Source organism: Dunckerocampus dactyliophorus, chromosome 10 (genome assembly GCF_027744805.1).
Source record: "Dunckerocampus dactyliophorus isolate RoL2022-P2 chromosome 10, RoL_Ddac_1.1, whole genome shotgun sequence".
Taxonomy (NCBI): domain Eukaryota; kingdom Metazoa; phylum Chordata; class Actinopteri; order Syngnathiformes; family Syngnathidae; genus Dunckerocampus; species Dunckerocampus dactyliophorus.
Genome location: NC_072828.1, coordinates 30302054 through 30326368, shown reverse-complemented (window position 1 = coordinate 30326368; position 24315 = coordinate 30302054). Strand labels below are relative to the sequence as shown.

The following is a 24315-nucleotide window of genomic DNA, read 5'->3' as shown; positions in this document are numbered from 1 at the left end:
CCGTTCCAGCCTGCTAAAAGCAAAACTCCGGACCAGCGCAATTATGGAGTGGTTGCTCGGGGCACCAATGAAACTCGTACTTTTGACAGGTATGTCAGTTCAGTTAACAGTCTCTAGCATCATCTTTACATGTTTTAATGTTGTTTCCTGTCCAACTTAGTCATCTACAGTGCATTTCTCTTTAACATGAACACCACGGTCAGCATTAATAACAAGAGTACTCAGCCTGTTTAGTGTAGAAAATATTAGAACGTAATTACAGCGACTTGAGTTGAATGTGTCTAGATCACCAACAGTACAGCTATAAGAGCTCATATATAATAACAAACTGGTGTATTTTAAAACATACCGACGTGTATTTTGTATTTTTATTGGTGCAGCATGGCTCTCCAGTCTGATGGACCCCTGCCGATTCTCTGACATTTGTGAGTCTTGCCACAAACTTGCGACATGTAAGGCTTTCAACGGCTCCAAAGAGGCTTGCTTTTGTAACAATGGATATACTGGCGATGGGACTACGTTTTGCAATGGTAAATATTAACCTACAGTACAAACATTCTCATGGATACTCACAGTTCTTTTAATGTTGACTTGGATGTTGAAATGAGTGAGTGTAATTACAATCACCTGTATTTCATTGTTTCACCATGTGCTGGGGTCTATGTACATCAGGATGTTGTGTTTGGTATTTTTTTAAGATTTTAAATTGTATTTGAGCAAGACGCCGACCCTCCTGTTGCATATGGTGCAGCGTTACAAGTGTTTGAAGGAGTTGTAAAACAAATGGTTGTGAAACAACTTAACACTTCTGAGGTAAGACGATTTATATTCGGAGCCCATTGTCATAAAAGGAATGATGGAGAAGAATGTCCACTAAAACAGTTGTAAAATACAGCAGTAGAACACAATCACCTCTGCTGGACCACCATTTCTTATGATTTAATGCAGAAAATATAATTAAAAAATGAAATAATCTGTTCCAGGGTCAAACTGTCACCATAGTAAAACCCTATACTGTACGTGCACAGGGAATGTTTGTAGTAATTTGAACATTCTTTGCTGTGTGAAAAGAGTAAAAGTAGTGAAAAGAACTGAACCATTGTGTATAATACATATATATATAAATTCATCTTTAACCTCTTGCAGACAATTCAAAGCATCATATGTATCCAGCTAAGGCGAGTGGAAGCGTACATCCACACATACCATGCGGAATACGTGTGCAATTACTATTATACCTAAAGTCACCAATTTGCTTGACAGAATAAACACTAATAATACATTTTTATACGGTAATCCCCCGTTTGTCACTGATAATTGGTTCCAGACCGGAAGTGAATTAACACAAAGTAGGATTACATATTTATAAGCTTCAAGATTCAAAGTGTTTATTATCATGTGCACAATAAAGAAACACGTTTCCCTGTACAATGAAATTCTAACTTTAATGTCCACTCAGAATACCAGCAGAAAAAAATAGTACAAGTTTATGAATAGTAAAAAAATAGTGTAAAAATAGATAAGACAAAAGTAAAATAAATCACGATAAATATTAAGGCATAAAAATAGTATATACAAATGAAAGAACTGTGTGCTGTGCAAAAAGAGAGTAAATGGAATATTTTCATAGTTAGGGCATACAAAACCTGTTTATGACCTAAATACAGTTTTTAACATTATTAGAGCCCATAGACATTAAATAACACCCCTATAGTCACTCGTATCACCCGATATAGTAGACATAATAAGAGAAAATAAGACAGTGACACCTACTAACCAGTGTAGAATGCTACACATCATCACGTCTTTGAATGCTTCTTCTGAATGCCTTTGAAATTTGTATTTTTGTTCATTTAGCCATATTTATGCTTGAAAATGCTTAGTTTAGGCAAAAAATACATAAAATGCACCTAAATATGCATATTGTTTGACTGAGAAATGGCCGTAATTCAACCATGAAACAGCATGAGTTATTAATTAACATATTTTTTTTAAATGTAATTGAGTAAAGCTGCGAAATTTGAAACAGGAAGTGGCGAGTGGTAAGGCGCACGTGAAAAACATACAGTAATATCTATCAATATGTCTGCAGTAACTATGAATCTATCTTTGGGGCGTTTGAATTTGGAGGTGCCGCTGCAGAGAGACACAAGTTGCAGTCAGTTTTGTGCGTCTTCTTGCTTCCGGAGTTCTACATGTGCTTCCAGATGAAATGTAAACCCAACTGTAGCCACATAAACATTGGCAGATGATTTCTGGGACAAAGCCGGTTGAATAAAGTTCAGAGTAAAGTCTGTAAATCTACTGTCATAATTTCATGCTGCTAGCCGTCTTTGTTGTATAAACAGACATTTTCTGTGCTGATAGAGCAGATGAAACATGAAAGTGAGCACGCAGGAGCGATTGCTTGGGCATGACCAACTGCTAAAGCATCCTGTGCATGCTGTTAGGTATTTCCCTTTTGTATCCTAGTCACCTATCATGAGGAGGCAGGATATCCCCTCTTGGACAACCTTTGTGCACAAAGTACAGATGAGAGTGTTTGTCATGCAGAGACACAAAAACAACAGTGGACGTTCATGCCAGGTCACTTCCAGTAAACAGCGAGGACAGAGACAGGTCACACGTCCACTAGAAATCCTCCCTCAGAGCTAAATAGTTTTGAAATTCTTTGGACGAAACACAACCAAACAACAGAAACCCTAAAAGATTCAGAGTGTCATTAACACGTAGACAAATCATTTACAACCCGGGGGGGGGACATTTCATGTTAAATATTTGTATGAACGTGCCTTAGAGCCAAAACAAAAAGTGTTTTGTTAGAGACGGAAGAAGTCCCATGTTATCACCATTTGAGTTTTATATTCTTGACTTACTTGTAAGGAAGACAATCATGTTATATTTTTATCTTTAGGTTGTCTGCAAACAGCAAATCCCTCAAACTTCACAGACAAGCGAAAGGAAACGATCACAGCATATTACAACAAGTTGTTGAAAACTATGTTTTTTCTGTGGAAATAGCAAAATATCTGGTCCTTGCCTCAAATCAACTCTCCTTTCCACCTTTCCACCCGCCCAAGCTGCATCACAAGTGCACGACAAAAACTTGAGTTTCACTGACCCAGGAAGCTCAAGGAAGACTCGTGTTTCACTGGCTCACGTGTGCTCAATGACAACTAGACTTTCACTGATTTACAGTGTTTGATGACAATTCCTGTTTTACTGACTCACAGGTACAAGTGCTTGACAAAGACATGATTTTTACTGATTCACGGAAGCTCAACCAAGACTTGAGATTCACTGACTCCACATGTGCTCGACGAAGACATGATTTTCACTGATTCACAGGAGCTCAATGAAGATTTGAATTTCACTGTCACATGGGAGCTGAACGCAGACTGGAGTTTCAATGACTCAGAGGTGCTCAATGAAGAAATGATTTACGCAAGCTCAACGAAGACTCAAGTTTCACTGACACATACAGTAAGTGCTTGACGGAGACTCGATTTTCACTGACTCATGGAAGCTGGACAAAGACTGGAGTTTCACTGACTCATGGGTTCCTCGACAAATACTGTACATGATTTTCACTGATTTATGGGAGCTCAACTGAGACTCACAATTCATTGACCCATGGAAGCTGGAGTTTCAATGACTCACAGATGTTTTACGGAGACTCGAGTTTCACCGATACACAGGTGTTTTTCAGAGACTCGAGTTCCACTGACTCACGGGTACTTGACAAAGACTCCAGTTTCACTGTCCCATGTCTTCTTTCCGCAGATGACAATGAATGCCAGAATGTGACTAACATCTGCGGGAACAGAGGCAACTGCACCAACACGGTGGGCAGCTACTACTGTACGTGTTTGAATGGATACACGTCAACTGGACAGGCTGAATTCCAGACAAACGATGGCACGGAGTGTGTAGGTAATGTCCAAATGTCACCCACTCATATTTCAAATGTATATTTAATGATGAACATACTCGTCAATAGATACGCTGCACCGGTCTACAAGCCGCACGTTTGCACATCGTGACATGGGATGTTTAGTACACAGACAGATGTTACACACAAAGTTTAAAAATTAACAGTAGCCCACTAGGTGCACTACTGCGGTAAAGGTACGTCACTTCCTGTTGTACGGAAATGACGCTCATGGAAAAGAGCACCGCTTTTTATTACCAGAGTTTTAAACCTTTTGTGACTATTCCTGACCATAGCTTGTGATTACAACTCTGCAAATGAGTGCTGAGATTTCTGCCTTAATTCGGACTAGCGAGTAGACTAAACTCACCAAAACAAACGTATAGTTGGAGCCGACAGCCGTTATAGGCAAGCTATAAAGCTAGCCACGGCTTTGAATATACGGCTGCTCACGAAGCCGGACTCTTAAAACATCTTGGATTGTTCTTGAAGAGATATCTCCGGTTGACAAGGACTGGTGAGAGACACAAACTCGCTGTTACAGGGAATATTAAACACCAAAGGCAGTGTAAAACAAGCTAACGGCTAATTGACAACACTCGAGACGGTGTTGCTCAGCAACCGCAATAATGCCAAAGATGAAAGAGAGAGGAAGCGGATCTAGCGCCGGCTCGAGCAGTTCAAGTCGAAGCACTCCGGATTCGGTTAAAAGCATGGAAGGTGCCGGTTCTGTACCCGTCCCCCAGTCACCGATATCCAGAGGTGGGAGTTTGTACCCACCTCTGCGCAGCCGAGACCGGACGACAGATGGTAGTCTCGTACAGATGGCTATGGGACCACCAGATGGGCCTGCTCACACTGGTTGTGTCGGAAAAAGGAGCTGCGGCATATCAGAACCTATAAGGAGCTGCCGCCCCCTACTGTCCGTACGGCAGTTGAAAGTGATGAGAAAGTCTTTGTGCTGGTGTCGTCATCAGCCGTGTCTTCAAGAGGCAGGAGCAGAATGAGGCGAGCCACTGGATGACAATAGGTGCGATTCCCCACTTGAGCACTTGGCTCCTGGATGGGTTTGAATAATCCTTTCCACAGGCCACAATGATCGGGGGAATTGAGGATCCATTATTAAGACGACTTGACCAACCAAGAGTGTCTTGCCCTCGTTCCTCCACTTCACAGGACTCTTGCAGCCCTGGCAGGTAATGTTTGTAGATAATTCCCCATCTTTTCTTGCTGCGGCGCCCAATTTTCACTTGGAAGGGTCTAAAGCAATCAACACCGGTTGAATAGAAAGGTGGTTTGTGGATTCGTAGTGCGGCCGGTGGGTAATCAGCCATCTTGGGAATGTCAGGTTTGCCTTTCCATCGTTGGCACTCCAGACATGTATTCTGCCTCTCTGCCTCATATAATATAACAAAAATCTCCGTCTGATTTCAGTGAGAACTCTTTCCGACCCATGGTGGAGCAATATCTCATCAGTCTCCTTAATTACAAGCTTTGTCACATGATGTCTTGGTCCAAGATGATAGGGTGAATCAAATCCAGATCTATGCCTTCTGCACGTCGCAACCTTCCGCCAACTCTGACCAGCCTTCTTCATATTCTAGCGAAAGTGATGCAAGGCAACTCTTTGAAGGGAAAGAATGTCCAGCTCTGAGAGCTCTTAACTCCTCAGGAAAACACTCTTCTTGGACTCGTTGCAGCAAAAGCTTCTCCATCTGCAGCTGAATGCGAGGATGTAGTACTGGCATCAGCCGCCCTGTGAAGGGAGCTAGCTGTCTCCTGAAGAAGCCGCTTCCAAGTGGAGCACTTCCTGGAGTCAGGAAGCTGCGTGAGTGAAGTAGTGGACATGGATCCAACAAAGACAGATTTCCTTAGCTTTGTGGCATCTGGTTCCAGCTCCGATGAATGTATCGTGGGCCACTCCGTCTCGGGCAGGCAATGAAAATGTGGGCCTTTGTTCCAGCGATGTCCTTGGATCATCTCCTGCAGGGTGAGTCCCCGAGTGATATCGTCTGTTGGATTGTTCAAAGAATCAACATAGCGCCACTGAGCAGGGCCTGTCAAGTTCTGGATTTCTGTTACGCTGGTCCCTACAAACACTTTAAAACGGCAGGATTCTGATTTAATCCAGTATAGCACGGTCGTGGAGTCTGACCAGAGAGTGATGTGCGCAGGAGGTATATCAAGCTCAATCCCAATCAACTTGGCAAGCTGTGCACCTGTAAGTGTGGCGCTGAGTTCAAGGCGCGGGATAGATAGCTGCTTTTGGGGTTCCACTCTGAATCTGGCAAACACAAAGGACACATGGATGTGATGATTGTCATCTACCGTCTGCATGTACACTGCTGACCCATAGGCACGCTCAGAGGCATCGCATAAAATGTGAATGTGTCTGGTTGAAGTGGCAGTATCAGCGGTAGAGTCTGCATAGGAACGGGCCATTTTTAGGTATTGTAGAGCAGAAATCTCCTGTACCCAGCTCCGCCATTTGTCAAGAAGTGCCGCAGACTCGATCTGGTCATGCCAGCCAAAGTTGGACTTCCACAGCAACCCCAGCATAATCCAAGAGTGGGTTCGTTGATGTTATCGCTGGTTTGGGTTAACCACAGCTCACTACTAGCTGACTGCGCTTCAGGAGAGAGGTGAGCAACAACTTCTGGCAGATAACTTGCCCACTGCCGGATATCAAAGCCTCCCTTGCTCAAAAGTTCAAGCAGATTATCTATCAATGTTTTGGATATTCAACCTTCTCCAGACTATGGAGGCAATTGTCCACGTAGAAGGACTGTTCAATCACTTGCATGAGCAGAGAGTCTGGTGGCTCATGCTCTCTGACGTGCTGCTGTAGCGCGTACACCGCACAACAGGGGCTGCAGGTTGTACCAAAGGGTAAGACTTGCCACTCGAAGATCTGTGGGCTGTATGTCGTCTCCATGCTCCACCACAGAAATTGAAGGAGTGGTGGAACATCGCCTTTATATCTCTGCTTAAGGTTATAACATGCTGTCGGAACCGCAACAGGATCCCAATCATAGTAGGGCCCAACGTTGGTCCAGGCAGGAGTTGATCATTCAGGGACTGGCCATTGTAAGTGAAAGAACATTTGAAAACTACTCTGTCCTTTGCACTGTGGTGCACCATGTGATGTGGTATGTACCACGACTCAGTGGTCTTTGCTGCATCCTCTGTCGAAATCTCTTCAACATATCCTGTTTGTAGAAGCTTGTTCACATCTTTGCAATAAGAGGCTACACGCGGACGATCTTTGGCCAACCTGCGTTCAGTGCTGCGTAAAATTGGCACTACAGCATCTGTAGGTGCACATAGCATAGTGGCTGGTTGGCGACGTAGCAGAGGAGTAGCATAGCGCTGGATTCCGTCAACAGATACACGTTTAGAGTCCATCTTTAAAACGGTGAGCGCTTGTTGGTCAGTATGACTTACATTGATCTCTATGAGCAGCCGGTAGCGAGACAGGAACAGAGGGACCGCCTAGAAATGTCTATACCGAAAAGAAACAATAAACGATTATTTCACTGCTGTGACGTGTAATACCACCAAACTCACATCACAGATTAACTGCATCCTCCTGGTTATACTACAACACTTCGTTTGGGAAAAAGGTGCTTTTAAATACATTTTAGGAATTTTTATTGGGAATATCATTCAATGCACTTCACTTCTGTGAAGTGTAGTGCCACAAAACATCAGACATTAATGACCCCCTCCTGGTTATATTACACCACTTAGCACATTATACAGTAATCCCTCATTGTGGTTGCACACACTCACCAAGTAGCCAATGTGCCGTCCCAGAGGTCAGGGGAACCAGGGTAGAGGGCGGGTGGAGCCACCTGGCCTGGCCCAGCAAGGTGCACTGTGGTCAGATACACTCTACGAGCGCCCTGGTGTGCCACCATGGAGGTCGGTAGAACCAAGATATAGAGCAGGTGGAGCCACCTGGTGTAGCCCAGCAAGGTGCACTAAAGTCGGACACACTCTTCAAGCAGCCCTGGTGTGCCGCCACGTTCTCATGCTACACAATTGTAGCAAAACATGCACGAAAACATGAATAATGGCCTTATGTTAACAAGTAAAATGTGACAAAGTGTCTTTCACTCTTTTTCACTGTGTTCCTGCCAACTCTCCCGGTCCTTTCCCTGCTGTGTGAATCCCTTTCTCTGCTGTCTGAATCTCTTTTTCTGAGTTGTCGAGGAAATATCATAACATTGCCGTCCCGTAAAAACATTATACACAACTCACAAAAAGTTTGGGAAATTCTACTTTTGGGTGAAATTTCAGGATGACGATAAAATGCATGCTCTTTAGAAAGTGAAACCTAAGCCTGTGTGCCTGGAAAGTGAAAGCCAAGTCTGTCTGAAAGTGAGCGTGAAGCTGGTAAGACTGAGACCAATGCATCTATTATGTGTCTCGGTAATTTTCCATGGGTCATATCTGTATCATATCTATAGTGTTGCGCAACTATGATTGTGCTATGTGAGTGTGTGGAGGGTGAATGTATGTGGGTATGTCCTGAAGGGCCCTGTGAGAAGTTATTAGTCTGACAATGCACTGAGCTATTAGACTCACAGATTTCAGCAAATGAGTTACGCCATTAATGAAAGTTCTAAGAACTTGTGCAGCTGAGTAATTTCCTTTGTGTTATGTTGTAAATCTAACTAATTTGCTGACTGCCTGTAAAAGCATTTGGAGCACACACAGCTGTTAGGTGTTAGCCGCTGGAGTTGTGTGTGAAAGTACACACTGTTTTTTCATTCACCGAACTATGGAGGATAAACATGTTGGGAGGTGATTCTTCCCCGGGCCTTTCGCTTCCTTCCCATCTGCTGTTCGGAGAATTCACTTGAGAACTTTGGCTCCATATGCACCATGAATACCACCACCTTTGTTGCAAATGTACAATATACAGTACAGTGGTACGTCTGTTTCCCAGCCCACACACAGAATGGAAACATGTAACCCATTTTAAAAAGACATGTTATGATGCATTACTACAACCGAAAATAAATGAAACAAAGTTATCAATTACAATGGTTTGATTTAATTATGTATCATTACAATGTTATTTGCTTTGCAGAATATCCTTTAATCACATTGTGTGTACTTTGAAAGTGAAGCTAAGCTCTTTGTGTGCATTATTCAGACATTGATGAATGTGAGGGAGGACAAGCCTGCGGACCAAACTCACACTGTCATAATACCAATGGATCTTTCTATTGCACCTGCCAGCGTGATTACATCCCAACTTCTGGCACAAAGCACTTTCATCCAGAGAGAGGTGGAAGATGTAAAGGTCAGTGTGAGAAGAATAGACATGCATACTCACCGCATTTGCTCATACTTGTATTTAGATTTATGCACGGTTGCTTTCACGCTTGCACACAGAGACTCGGAAACACTGTAACCCACATGACAATCCCGGTGGAAGTGTTGCTATTACATAAATATGAGACTGTTTGATTGACTGTACTAACCCTTTTAGTGGAGGTCCACCTGACAATCAAAAAGCTGCTTTGTGCCATTGTTGTTTTTCAGAGCATCCCCAAAAATACTGCCATGATAACATTGGGTGCATCACAAAGACTGTCAACAGAACACTTGAGTATGTAAGTACCCCACTTTTGGTATTCAGTCAAATATTTTAAACACAGCTGACTGCATGAGATAACAAATGGGAATGCAACTACAGTATTTTAGCTAGAGCAAAATGATGCAACATGACCACAAGCACGTTAAACTCTTGTGATCCCCGGACCCAAAGTTTGGGACCGTCATTTGTACCCTTTAAACACACTAAGTGATTTTTAACTGAATTTCAGACCTGTATTCTTTGATTAGCAGGCTACTTCCTGGTCCATTGGCGATGATGTGACAATTGTCGCTTATGACTCAAACTTGAAAAATAAATTCATGTATCTTTTTCATTGGTACATCCTCAACCCCTCTACAAGGTTTAGTGGACATCTGTTCTGTATTTTTTGAGTCAGCAGAATTCATGATAATAATATTAAGGAAGCGCAAAATAATCACTTCACTGATCAACCGCGGAATGAACCAATTCTCTGGAACTGATTGTTAAATCGGGCCGCACGGTGGTCTAGTAGTTAGCATGTTGGCCAACACAGTCTGGGAGACCTGGTTTGGATTCTCCTTTGGGCGTTTCTGTGTGGAGTTTGCATGTTTTCCCCGTGTGTGCGTGTGTTTTCTCCGGGTACTCCGGCTTCCTCCCACATCCAAAAACATGCAGGTTAGGGGCACGGGGCGACTCTAAAAATTGTCCATAGGTGTGAATGTGAGTGTGAATGGTTGTTTGTCTATATGTGCCCTGCATGTCCAGGGTGTACCCCGCCGATCGCCCGAAGTCAGCTGGGATAGGCTCCAGCATGCCCCTGCGACCCTCAAGAGGAGAAGCGGTATAGAAAATGGATGGATGGATGAGTGTTGAATAATGATGTCTTGACGGAGCCGGGTCTTGAATCATACATCTTCTATGTCGCTTATCTGCATAATCTACAAAGGTTTAATCGAGGCACCTGGACTATGTTCACACTAGACGTCAATTCTGATTTTTTTTGCTCATATGTGACCTGTATCTGATTTCTTTCATATCAACTCTTGTATATTCGACCTACAGTATACGTCATCGAAAGGCGGGTTTTGCTGTGTGAGAGTTGGGGAAAGGTACTTGAAGATGTAGGCAAAAGTTCTTCTTGTCATCTGAAATTTATTTAAAAAATCTGTGTCAGTGAAGCGGCTGACGTTATTGTCCCATCACTCCTGGTTTCGACTTTGCAGCTTACTTCTTGATCCATCCATCCATATTCTTCTGCTTATTGGAGATCGGGTTACGGGGGCAGCTGCCTAAGCAGGGAAGCCCAGACTTCCCTCTTCCCGGCTACTTCATCCAACTCCTACCGGTGGATCCCAAAGCCAGTTGAGAGACATAGTCTCTCCGATGTGTCCTGGGTCTTCCCCTGAGACTGCCTACCAGTGGGACATGCCCTGAACACTTCCCCAGGGAGACATCTGGGAGGCACCATGACCAGATGCCCGAGCCACCTCATGTGGCTCCTGTCAATGCGAAGGAGCAGCAATTCTACTCCAAGTTTCTCCCGTATGACAGTCTATGCCGCTTATCCTCACTAGGGTCATATCTTCCCAATCACTTAAAGGACGATGTCTGGACCAGGAGGACTGAGGGTTTGAAAGAGACGTAAAAGAAGCCATTTACATCACACTAGAAAGTCCCTCCCTAAACCTGCCCTTGGGGGGTGCGATGGGCTGTCAGTGGTGGTGTGGGAGGCAGGTATTACTGCAGACCTGCCAACATGTATGCATTTTATCATACTCAGCATGCAATTTGACTCTTAAATATGCTTGTATGCTTCACTCTCCATTTACTTGATTTCAGTTCTGTCTGTACAATAAAAGATTATTATCAGTTTCTCAATAGTATTTCAAATCGGGGGAGTGGGCAAACCATTTATGTCCCCCAGTGGGAGCATGACAGAAAATAATTCCCCAAAGATTGTCTCATTCCACGGAAAGAGTGGAACGGTAACCTATTGTTATGTGATGATCCCTGAAGTGAGAAGCAGAAAGACAACCTCCATTAATTCTTGTGGTAATCTGCTCAATACAACACTGGGACAGAAACAGGAGTTCAGAGCATTCAGCGAGATTCCATTAAAATAACATTTACGTTTATATTTTGTGCAGGACAAATGAATTGCCCCACTGAATGTAAAACAAAATGCGGTCTTGTCTCCATTTAGATGAGCAACCTCACTGACCCCTTGAGCTTACTGAATGAAATTGCTGAGCAGACGTCTGGCGAGCTGACCTCAGTGGAAGTGATTGCCTACGTGGAGGCCTTGAGTCGATCGACGTTGTCGCTGGCAGCAGGAGGAAATGATCTCACTGTCAATCCCGCTGTTGTCCACTCGACTCTTACAGTAATCCTCGCTAGCCTCTTCTCTTCTTCTTCTTCTCATGACCTGTTTGGTACGGGGTGCTGAATGTCAAAATTCAGTCACAATTTTCCACCTTGCTAATGAATGGTGAACCTAAAAATGCTAAATGCAAATGTTACATTTAAATGTAAAGGTTAAAAATAAATGTTTAAACATTAAATATAATAATGCTAAATATACATTTATAATCGATATATACATTAAAATGTTAAAAATAATAATTTTAAATATAATACCCTTAAATATAAATCAGAATTTGAAATCAAAATTTGAAATCAAGATGTAAATGAAAAGATTAAATATAAATGTTAAATCTATCAAGGTTAAATATAAATCTACATTTTAAACCTAGATATAAATGAAAATGTTAAGTATAACTCTTAATGTTACTTGTAAATATAAATTTGAAACATAAATGTGAAATTATAATTATAAATTTCACCCAGTCTCCATCCACTAGTGCGCTCTTCATTACCACCAGACAATGAGACCACACATATTTTAGTTTTGTTCATTTTGAAATAAACAGGATTGGGGGAAATAAACATTGGGTTTAACCGGAGATGATCTCTTTATCAGAAATTAGTTAAAGCGGTAAACAACTTGGTGGAGAAGGAGGAGCTGGTGGCATGGAACAGGATTAAGGAAGAACGCCGGGAACAAACCATCACCAAGCTGCTGCACTCTGTTGAGAAAAGCGCTCTCACTTTGGCCAATGGCCTGAAAACTCCAAATGAACTTCAAATCAAAGACACACAAATGGGTAAGACAGTTCAAACGCTTGACTTGGGTTCCCCTGTCCGTCTGATGATTAACTGCTATTGTGGTATTTTTCTCATGTCACTCCTCTTCCATAGAATTGAGACTCATCACTTTTGATGCCAGTCGCAAAGCAGCCACGTTGTCCTCCAACCTGGGTGGTGACCTCATGACTCTAACACCGAAGATGAGACCAAGGGAGGAGAGGAATGGTGAGACTCATTTCAGCGCCACTCATTTTTCACGCCACATCTAAAATTTAGAATTGAAGAAGCCTTTTGTATTAAAGGTGAAACAAAAAACAAGAAGTGTCCAGTTGCCTCTATTCAATCTTTGTGGATTACCATGACCTGGATGAGTGAGAATCTGCGCAGACAGAGATTTAGATAGAGATTTGTAAGTGGAGGAGTTTAAGTACTTCGGGGTCGTGTTCTCGGGTGAGGGCAGATTGATGTGGCGTCTGCAGTGGTGCGGACTCTGCATCAGTTCACTGTGGTGGTGAGTGGAGCTGAGCCGAAGTCCAGTCAATCTACGTTCCTACCCTCACCTATGGTCATGAGCTTTGGGTAGTGCCCGAAAGGACAAGAGTTGTAGGTACCAGTGACTCTCCCTTAGAGAAGCACTGTCATCCGGGAGGAACCCGGAGTAGAACCGTTGCTCCTCCGCATTGACAGGAGCCAGATGAGGTAGCTTAGGCATCTGGTCAGGATGCCTTCCCAGGGAGGTGTTCAAGGCACGACTGACTGGTAGGAGGCCTTGAGGCCTTGAGGAAGGAGCTGGACGAAGCAGCCAGGAAGAGGGAAGTCTGGGCTCCTCGTTAAGCTGCTGCTCCATGACTCAACCTCAGATAAGTGGAAGAAGATGGATGGATGGATGGGATTTTAACACAATTTTGGGAATTCTTTTGTCTATTCATCCATAACAACATTTGCAAGGTCAGAGATGGCTAATGTTGGATGTCAGAGAGGACTTTACCAACATTTTTTGAAGGGGTTAAGGTTACGGCTCTCACCCAAGCTTGTCTTTATGGACCTTGCATTGTGTACTGGGACACAATGTGAAAAGTCCTTCCCTGGGTTCCACACGATTGGAAGCATTTTTTTTTATGTCATGGTTGTAAAGTTTGGTCATAATTTGTTGTGGCACTACTCCAGGATACAAAGACATGGTGGCTGGTGCAGTCAAAATAATCTTTATTTAAAAGGCAAAGAGCCGCATTGCTCACAGATTTACGAGCCAGAAAAATACAAAGGCTGTCTAGGAAGCCCAGCTTAGGATAACATGGAATCACCGTGATCGATGGGAAAAATGGACACTCGCTCAAAAAATGAAAATAACAACAGGAGCTTGGAATAATGTTCACTCCAGTATGTGTTGTGGTCAAGATACTGTATTAAAGATTCTTTGATGATTATTTACAATGCTAGTCTCCGTCTGATTAAATTAGCGCCCACACACAAGGGAACAAAATGACTCTCTTCTGATCTTTGTTCAACTTGTGTTGTCCATCAGAAAGCGTGTCAGTGGTGTTTGTGCGATATGACAGCATGGCAGACATCCTGAAGCCAAGCATCGACCCGGGTGTCACTGACTACTCACCCTACTCAGAAACAGGGGAAATCACTGTCAACTCCCAAGTGGTGGCAGCCGCCGTCAAACCCGCTGATGTCTACCAGCTTGACCATGTCACCTTCACTCTGAGGCACGTCAAGGTAAAGACCCACGGACATAATGGCTTTCACTCTAAACGCGTGTTGGTTTAAATTTGCGGTGCAGGACTTTTTGGGGGGGATTCCCCGTCAACAGTGTGATTTATTTCCTGGTCTTTCTGCTGCAGTAAGCATCTTTGGATTTCCTGTGAGTTTATGCGTCACACCACATTTAAAATTATTGGAAAGAAAAACTAAATGCAAAAACGTTGAAACAAAAAAAATCAAAACTGCATAAAAAATCATAAAATAACAAAAATTACGTTTTTTTTAGATTAAAATCGTAATTTTAATAATTGTGTAGTCCTTTCTCTACAACAGACACAAATGATTGTGCGATCACATTCAACTGCTTCTGACTCCTATATTAACGTGTAACTTGACAAGATTGCATATGACCTCTGAACCTCGCCGAACCTGCTGACTAAAAAGCTGACAAGGGAGTCAAAATTTCAAGATGAGGTGCACTCAAAACATGCTTATTTCTCGGTGTGTTCAATCACCGCCACGTTATAAAAAACAAAAAATAAAACCTTGCAAAACAAAACATTCAGGTCAGTGACACCAGTGATGATGATGGGACAGCACATGATTTGTAGATATCAATACGTACTGAATAAGGTTTTATTAACGTGGAGTCTTTTGGCCCCATAACTATAGCCTAGCTTCTTGCTTTGATTGACAAAACTATTTCAAAACTATTTCAAAACATAGAATAGAAGATCCCTGTAAAGATCTCTGGAGGTTCGGATAACGTGTCATATATTTACAGTTTTTTTTAATACTATTTTACTTATTGTGACTTTAATCTTGTAAAATTATGGGTTTCTTCTCATAACATTACAACTTTATTCAAGCAATTCATGGTTCGGTTTCAGTCATTGTATTATTGTATTCTCATAGTATTTGTATCTCTTTAGTGTGAATACACATTCGTAGAATCTAGCAAATGTTTGAAAAAGTTGTGTGGTAAAGTTGACATACATATCATTTCATTCTGTGGGGAAAGAAAAACTACATGAATTAGTAATTACAGTCAAATCTCATTTTTGTACACTCCGGTTGTTTTTTGTCTACATTTTTTGCAAAAGACTTGATTCAGTTTTCGTACATGGCCTTGGTTTTCATACAACATTGCATGTAACACATTGTTTTCTTCACATAATGTAAAACTATAATTTTTCATATTAAATGTATTTCTTCGGGAAGAACTGGGTTGGATTCTCCCCTGGGCATTTCTCTGTGGAGTTTGCATGTTCTCCCCGTGTGCGCGTGGGTTTTCTCCGGGCACTGCGGCTTCCTCCCACATTCCCAAAAACATGCAGGTGAGGTTAATTGGCGACTCTAAATTGTCCATAGGTATGAATGTGAGTGTGAATGGTTGTTTGTCTATATGTGCCCTGCGATTGGCTGGCGACCAGTCCAGGGTGTACCCCGCCTGTCACCCGAAGTCAGTTGGGATAGGCTCCAGCATGCCCCCGCGACCCTAATGAGGATGAAGCGGTATAGAAAATGGATGGATGGATGGATGGATGGATTTCTTGTTAATATTCTTGGGTGTCTGGAACAGATGAACTGCATCTACATGAGTTCCAATGAGAAAATTGCCTTGGTTACCTTGGTTCAAGATTCCACTGTATTATAATCTACAGATCATTTGACAATTGGTGTTGATCAACTAGAGCACATATATTTCCCCATGCAATTAATATCTGATATAGACACACTGATACAACAAAATTCTTCTTTTGACATTTTGATGAAACCTGATTTATTTCTGCCTGCCGCCATAAGGAGTTAACAATATCAATCTACAGCAAACTGTGTCTTTTATTGCCCTGTGTCCTCTAAAGCCCATCGACACCAACTCTGACGTGACCAAGTGCGCCTTCTGGGAGTACACCACCGAAAGCCTGCAGGGCCACTGGGCTACACACGGCTGCACCACCGTGCATGCCAACAGCAATGCGACCACCTGCACCTGCAACCACCTCACCCACTTTGCTATCCTCATGTCCTCTGGGCGAGCCAACGTGAGGGGTCTTCTGCTTAAAATTCCAGGTGTTAACACAGATGAATCTGTGAATTAACATTTACCTTCCTTTTCTATTCATCAGTTGGCGGCCCACCAAACAGTCCTGACCCGCATCACCCAACTGGGGATGGTCATCTCCCTCATCTGTCTGTCCATGTGCATCTTCACTTTCTGGTTCTTCAGCGGGATCCAGAGCACCAGAACCACAATTCACAAGAACCTGTGCTGCAGTCTTTTCATGGCCGAGTTCATCTTTTTGGTGGGGATCAACATGATCGCACACAAGGTGACGATAACGAGCAAAGATGCTCCTCATGTTGTACAGTCTGGAATTCAACCACACTTCCCAGGAAGAATACAGACGTGGATAATATTGTTGGTAACCTCCTGTGGAAGAAAGAAAAACCCACAATGGTCACTGAAATAACTCAAAACTGACAAAAGCAATTGAAGAATGCACACTGATAATCTACAAAGCTTCTAGGAGACAAATCTGGAGCTGTTTTAAAAAGAAGCATGGAGAGCAAAGAACAGCATACATACTGTGAATAATGGAGGAGTTTCCGACACAGGTCTTTAATCTGTGCAAGGTCAAGGCATTCTGGAGCCAAATGTCTTGTCCGATGTCAGTAAGCTTGGTCTCAGTTGCAGGCCATGGTTCCTCCAACAGAACAATGACATTAAACATAACCAAAAACACTCAAGAATGGCTAGGAACCAAATTGTTCTTCGATGAACCGTGATTACAATCCAGTTGACCATCTGTAGAAAGTCTGGAGAAGACACCCATCAAACCTGAGAGAGCTGGAGTAGTTTGCTTATGTGCAGTGAACCAAAATACCTGTAGACCGTAGGGATGTGAACCGAAACTCAGCATTGTTATGGCACCGGTGCCGACGTAAACCAACATACTAAGTAGCAAGCAGGGAAGCCCAGACTTCCCTCTTCCTCCCGGTGGATTCTGAGGCATTCCCAGACCAGTCAAGAGACCTAGTCTCTCCAACGTGTCCTGGGTCTTCCCCGAGGCCTCCTACCTCCCCAGGGAGATGTCCGGGAGGAATCCTGACCAGATGCCCGAGCCACCTCATCTGCCTCCTCTCAATGCGGAGAAGCTCTACTCCGAATTTCTACCGAATGACAGTGCTTTTCACCTGATCTCTAAGGGAGAGCCTAGCCACCCTACGGGGAAAAGTCATTCCGGCCGCTTGTACCCGCGATCTTGTCCTTTTGGTCACTACCCAAAGTTCATGGCCATAGGTGAGGGTAGGAATGTAGATCGATATTCAGCTAACGTGATCGTTATTATGTCATTTCCAGAAAGACAACATATTTTCCCTTTGAATCTGCCGCATTGAATGCATTGAATCTTGAATTTAGTAACGTCCTGCCAGGTTTAGGAACAAACAACAAGGGTGGGATTACATTTCTGTGCACTGACTAAATCCTGAATGAACTGTCCACACTCGTCTTCTTTGACTAAGTCTTCATTGTATTCGTCAAATGGAATAGATTGCTAAAATGGTATTTAATTTGTGAAGCACTAAACAGTGCTTATGACTTGAAGGACTCAAAAATTTCAAGCCTATGACTTCGGACTTGACTTGACCTGTCTTGTATTGGCTTCAGACTTGGTTTGGATTTGACTCGAGACTTAAGATTAAAGACTTGAGCTTGCTAAACACTGACTTGCTCCCACGTCTGGCTATTGGTGCCACATTTGTAGGCATGGGCTGGTTAGCGGTTTCAAGGTATACCACGGTATGAAAAGTCACGGTTTCAAAACCACAAAAATTCTGCGTCATACCTTTTTTACAGTATAAGAGAAAGTGAAGGTCCAGCGCGGCCTTTATGTGGAAATACTACGGCGCGTTCTGTGATTCCTCGCAGTCGGAACTGGGCCCTTGTGGGTCGACATATTACTCACGTGGAGGGTCACCAAATGTGGAAATGTAATTGACAAGGAGACAAGAGTGGAAGATAAGTGGTGTAAACCGTTTACTCTCTACTGAACAACAAGCAACAACTACTTCACACCGTCTCTGCCGCTACCAACAACCACATGACCTGGAAACGGCAGTTCGTGGAAAAGTGTGACCTGTCAATGTGAAAAAACATAATGGACGCCTCCCTGGTGAGGTGTTCCAGGATGGCCCAGCTGGAAGAAAGCTCCGGGGCAGACCTAGGACAGACCTAGGGGGGATTATGTCTCACAGCTGGTGTGGGAATGCCTCGGTGTCCTCCTTGTGGGACTGGAAGAGGTGGCCGAAGATGTGGAAGTCTGGACTTCCTTGCTGTGACTGCTGCCCCAGCGACTTGGACCCGGATAAGCAGAAAAAAATGGCTGGAAGAAAATGTTGGCTGCACTCGGCATTGGAGAGTAACCCATGCGAAACGCAAGGATCTTCTGTATTTCTGATGGGGAAAAAAGTGTTCGAAATTCTGCCTGAATCAACCCATCAGTTAAGTTAACCACCCGCAGAGGAACTTAAATGTAGAAATAAGGGAAAGGAAGCAAGACAAATAAACAGACTAATGTCTCTCTGCAGGGGTGTTTGCGATGAGGAATATGATGTTGTTTTCCTTTTAGTCGTGATTGAACGCTCCGCTCCAAATGGTGTCGCGTATCCAACTCTGTGGGCAGACGAGTTCTTGCGGATATGAAAGTCCTGCTTCCTTTTATGTATCATTTCTACCGTCTCGTTATATAGCGATATCATTTAAGTTTTACGGTCGCAGGGAGCGTGTGGGCCGAACGCAAAAATCAAACACTTTTATATGTTTCTCAGGTCATTCAAGAGGCCTCTCAGATGAAATAATCTCTCTCTCTTTCTTTGTCTGTTTCCTGGCAGCTCTTTTGCTCGGTTATTGCCGGGCTCCTGCACTATTTCTTCCTGGCGGCCTTTGCCTGGATGTGCATCGAGGGCATCCATCTGTACTTAATAGTGGTTGGCGTCATCTACAACAAAGGCTTCCTGCACCGCAACTTTTACATCTTCGGTTATGGAAGCCCAGCAGTGGTCGTTGCCATCTCAGCCACACTGGGTTCCAAGTATTATGGCACTGATAAAATGTGAGCATTCATATATATATATATATATATATATATATATATATATATATATATATATATGTATATGTTGTTGTTTTTTTACATTATGACGCACATACAAAGCAGGAAGGTGGAAGATAAAGGTTTGCTCAAAGACCTTCCATAAAAACTGAGGTGATTGCTGTTTATTAAGTCTGTTTATTATTCAAAACTCCACTTTGAGCAGATTCATAGCCTGCATTGTGAGAGAAGACAAGGCGCTATTGACTCAAATCAGCTTAGATAGAAGCTGAGGTTCGGTGATAAAAAGGCAGGCAAAATTCAATTAATCAAGCTGGCTAAGTGAGACATCCTGCGTTCGCATTTCAGGTGTTGGCTGAGCACAGAGAATCACTTTATCTGGAGCTTCATTGGGCCCGCCTGTTTGATCATCCTGGTAAGGATACTCATAGCATGACGCCCGCTATTGACTCAAATTGAAGCGTGATGTGATGCGATTGTGTTGATCTTCTTCGCTCAGGTGAATCTACTTGCCTTTGGAGTGATCATCTACAAAGTCTACCGACACATGGTGGTGAAAAAGCCTGAAATAAGTCACTATGAGAATATCAGGTAGGATCGTTCACACGTCGCTAATGTACAGTACGCTAGGTCACAAGAGCCACCTTGCACTGCGAATTTCGTTGCCTCACTCTATAATTTTTCAAAAATTATTAATTAATACATCATTGCTGTTTTGTGGTTGAATACAACCTATTAGTCAAAAAATATACTATACTATATTTAAGAAAATGTAAAAAACATTTTGCCTAAATTAAGCATTTTCTAGCATAAAATGGCTACATGAACTAAAAATAAGACACATTCCAAGACATGTTGTGATGTGTAGTATTCAACACTGGTCACTAGGTGTCAGTAATGTTACCTTGATGAGACAATAGCCACTGCAGAAAATACTGTACAGCAGCGGTCGCCAACCAGTCTGTGGGGGGGGCTGTCCATCCATTAAAATATTTAATTGTGATTCATCACATTTTGTCTATAGTTAACTCATAATTAATCATAATTAAACACACAGAGAAAGAGGTTTTTATCTATAATAAGTGAGGATGTAAATCTCTTTGTGGTAAATGATTCGAAACACGGGTTAAGATACAATTAAAAAACGATATATTTTAAGAACAGAATGATTTGATAGTGAACAAACAATACGATTTGATACGATTCAACGGATATATTTGTTGATGTAGACATTAATCCAACTATGCCCAACTAAGACAACCTCTAATGGGTGTGATGGATGGATGGATGGATGGTCAGGTCGTGTGCCCGTGGGGCCGTGGCGCTGCTCTTTGTGCTGGGCGCCACGTGGGCCTTCGGAGTGTTGCACATCCTCTACGAGAGCACACTGACTGCGTATCTCTTCACCATCACCAACGCCTTCCAGGGCATGTTCATCTTCATCTTCCTCTGTGTGCTCTCCAGAAAGGTAACATCTCAGTCCCTCCGCTTCTTGCTTGGACACACGTTGTCACCAAAATGTGGCCTCTGTTCTTGCACACTGTCTCGGTGATTGTACAATATTGCACGTTAGATATTAAGGATAAGCATGAAGCATGAAATTGATGTTAAATGTTGATTTATCCATTTCATTCCTCATTCAGAATGATTTCACATTGTTTTCTGCACATCAAACTATAATTACTAAAAAAAAACTATAGTTCTGCGTATAAAATGTGTTTTTTGTTAATATTTTGAGGTGACTGTACCGGATGAACTAGCTTTGGTGAATTTCCCTGCTATGGGATTAATAAAGTACGACTACTACTACTACATTACCTTACAGTGTTCCCTCGGCTGGAGCGTTTTTGTATCCTTGTGAAAACATATTGCTCCTGCTGTCCTCCTCCTCCTCGCCCTACGCCTGAAACCAAAGATTCATTGAGCCGGGTAGATTCTTCCTCTTATTCTTCTTGGTTTATTGGCGGTTAGCAAGTGGCTCACACAGTTAGCAAGTTTGCTAGCGGCTGTTGACCACAACAGGAAACGGCACAAAGGAGATTGATTGACAATGGTCTACAGCCAATCAGGACACAGAACACAATGGGCAGATTCTCCCGTAGCCAATAAGGATTGTTGTGGCTCTGTATTTAGCGGCTATTGTCTACTGTGGGTTCCTAATATGCTGGTAGAGGCTCGTAAACACACAATGAGACTAGCTGGAGCCGCACACGTCATGAGTATAGAACACCCTCTACTGGCAGCAGTAGTAAATACAATAACAGAAACAAACAACAGAGCACCGATAGATTGCTCCAATACAACATAAGGATGCAGAACACAATGCGTGTTCACTGGCTGTTAAAAAAAAATATGCAAAATTGCACTTAAAAAATCCGCTAAATAGCGAATCTGTGAAAGGTGAACTGTGGGGGAACACTGTATTACTTATGGGAAAAATTGCTTTGATTTTCGTACATTTTGGTTTATAAAATGTTCTTTCAAAAATACATTAATTAGTAAATCATGCTGAATACGTCATATTAAAAAAAACATGCATATTTAATCAAATCGTACATATTTTTTGCCTAAAATCAAGCATAAAAATGGCCAAATGAACTAAAAGAAAAATATAAGGCATTCAAAAGACGCATTCAAAGACGCTGATTAAATGTAGTATCCTACACTGCTCACTTGGTAATGTTCGGTGACTCACACAAGCACCAGACTTGAACACCGGAACAACAGGATTTTATTGCAGCTTTGAATGATCTCGCAACAGGCACAATAATCCCTAGTGTGGGCTACTGTTGCAGCCAAGCTAAAACTCCACTCTGAACCCCTGACGTCACTCTGTCCTCCCCCCATTCAGCTCCCCTAGCACCGGAACACATTTACAGCATCACACACCAGCACGAGTCTTATTTTTGTCTTATTGTGTAATGGGTGATAGGAGTGTAAAAGTAACTATAGGGGTGTTAGTTCATGTCTAGAAGGCTCTAATAATGTTTTTAAAAATTTAGAAGGCCATAAACAGGTTTTCTATGCCCTAACTACAAAAATATTCCATTTATAAATAAGGAATCTTACTTCACGGAGCCATTTCACAGTCATAAAGGAGGAAGGTATTATTTTTATTCATGTGATGCATTAACACAAGTGGCTGATGATAGGTTGTGGTGTTTTGTTTTTTTCAGATTCAAGAGGAGTACTACAGGCTTTTCAAGAACATACCATGTTGTTTCGAATGCCTTCGATGAATTCAAGCCTTTTTCTTTCAGTTCAAATGCACACTAGAAGCAACGTCCATTCCATTCCAACATGTTGTGCTCAGAATAGCCCCGCACTCAACAACACACCTTGTGATAGTGAATGCACCCTTATAGCATAACACACGTGTACTTGAACTACCCCTGTGTTTAAATGTTAAATTAATAATAAAAATCGTCTATCTTATGTGCTGACCGGTTCTGTCACTTGTTTCGTTGACTGCATCAGTCAAAAGAAAGGAAGATCGATGCTGCCATCTAGTGGTAAAGAATCTAATGAAAACCCCTTGTCTGTATGCAGTACCAACATATTTGCAGATGTAATCATGTTTTTTTTATTTGACGGATTCTTTTGACAATATGTTTAGCATTTTCGTATATAATTCTGATACTATATTGATGACTACAGTGCTGCAGGGTGTACTTGTTGTTGCTGTTGTAGTATACGTTCTGTCGCTAGATGGCAGCACAGTACTGAGTACGTATACATGGACAGCCGCTCATGTACTGCAGTCCGACATCCATAATGATGTTTACTTTAAATTCAGTTATTGCGGCGCCTTTAGTCACAAAAGCCAAAGTATTTGAAGAGAGATTTGTGTACAATTGGCTGGATGATATTTCAGAAACAACAACAGCAACTAATTCAAATTCAAAAGCCACCTAAGAATTAAGCATGATATATTTTTTTAGTTCTTACTTTTACAAAAGATTGGATTGTTGGTTCAGTTGTATATTGTTGATTATACTCCAATGTTTGGAGGAGTGTAACATTTTGAATTTATTTCAGTGTCCTCTTAATAGTTGATTACTGTTTACTCATTTACTTTCCTCTTGTAATTATGACTTTATTCCTTCATATTATTCCTGAATAGTTTGACTTTATTTTCATAATATTATAACATTTTCCACAATCACATTTTCCAAAAATTACAACTTATTCCTTGTTTTGTTTGTTTTGTTTATTTTGCTATATATATTTTTTAAAACATCTTTTTTCTTTACTAAAATGAATGATGTTATATTCCACATAACATTAAATGGCAGGGCACATACAGACAATCATTCCCACTCACATTCATACCTATGAACCATTTAGAGTCTCCAATGAAGCTAACATGCATGTTTTTGGAATGTGGGAGGAAACCGGAGTACCCAGAAACCCCCCCACACACGAGGAGAACATGCAAACTCCACACAGAAATGCCCAAAGGAGAATCCAACCCAGGTCTTCCCATCTCCAGACTGTGGGGCCAACATGCTAACCACTTGGCCACCGTGCGGCCCTAATTCTTTCAACTTTTCTTCTCTTAATATTTTTACTTTATTATTTTTATTTTTAAATTACAGCTGTGTTTTCCATTTCTGCTGGTTTTTTTTTTAATTTTCCAACTATTTCAACTTTCCCTTGTAAATTTTTTCTCGTAATTATGACGTCATTTTCATTTTCCTGTGTATTATTTTGACTTTATTCTCTGAATATTTCTCTGAATATTCTTCTCCAACCTCATTTTCCCAAAAAATTACAACTTTTTGTTTTGTTTGCTTCATATAATATTACATCTTTAA

The 24315-nt window shown here is 42.1% G+C and overlaps 1 protein-coding gene across 2 annotated transcripts; it reads left to right on the top strand.

Moving 5' to 3' along the window:
* On the top strand, window positions 1-22932 carry adgrl4 (adhesion G protein-coupled receptor L4). 2 transcript variants are annotated; one of them, XM_054790008.1, is made up of 16 exons: window positions 1-89; window positions 381-530; window positions 3784-3933; window positions 9096-9245; window positions 9488-9558; window positions 11728-11907; window positions 12505-12688; window positions 12783-12896; window positions 14197-14396; window positions 16247-16426; window positions 16511-16714; window positions 19278-19498; window positions 19847-19913; window positions 19998-20089; window positions 20798-20966; window positions 22675-22887. In XM_054790008.1, exons 1-16 carry the CDS (start codon window positions 44-46, stop codon window positions 22735-22737), a joined length of 2241 nt encoding a protein of 746 aa, XP_054645983.1. In that variant the 5' UTR covers window positions 1-43; the 3' UTR covers window positions 22738-22887. The 2 variants fall into 2 exon arrangements, with proteins under 2 accessions (XP_054645983.1, XP_054645984.1); XM_054790009.1 differs by lacking the exon at window positions 20798-20966 and having other exon boundaries at window positions 22675-22932.
* Window positions 22933-24315: the final 1383 nt, after the last annotated feature.

Bases quoted from the DNA above. Each gene is read 5' to 3' on its own strand.
- adgrl4 (XM_054790008.1), top strand. From the start codon at position 44: ATGGAGTGGTTGCTCGGGGCACCAATGAAACTCGTACTTTTGACAG. The intron at 531-3,783 runs GTAAATATTAAC...TTCTTTCCGCAG, and splicing joins TGGGACTACGTTTTGCAATG to ATGACAATGAATGCCAGAAT. The intron at 9,559-11,727 runs GTAAGTACCCCA...GTCTCCATTTAG, and splicing joins TCAACAGAACACTTGAGTAT to ATGAGCAACCTCACTGACCC.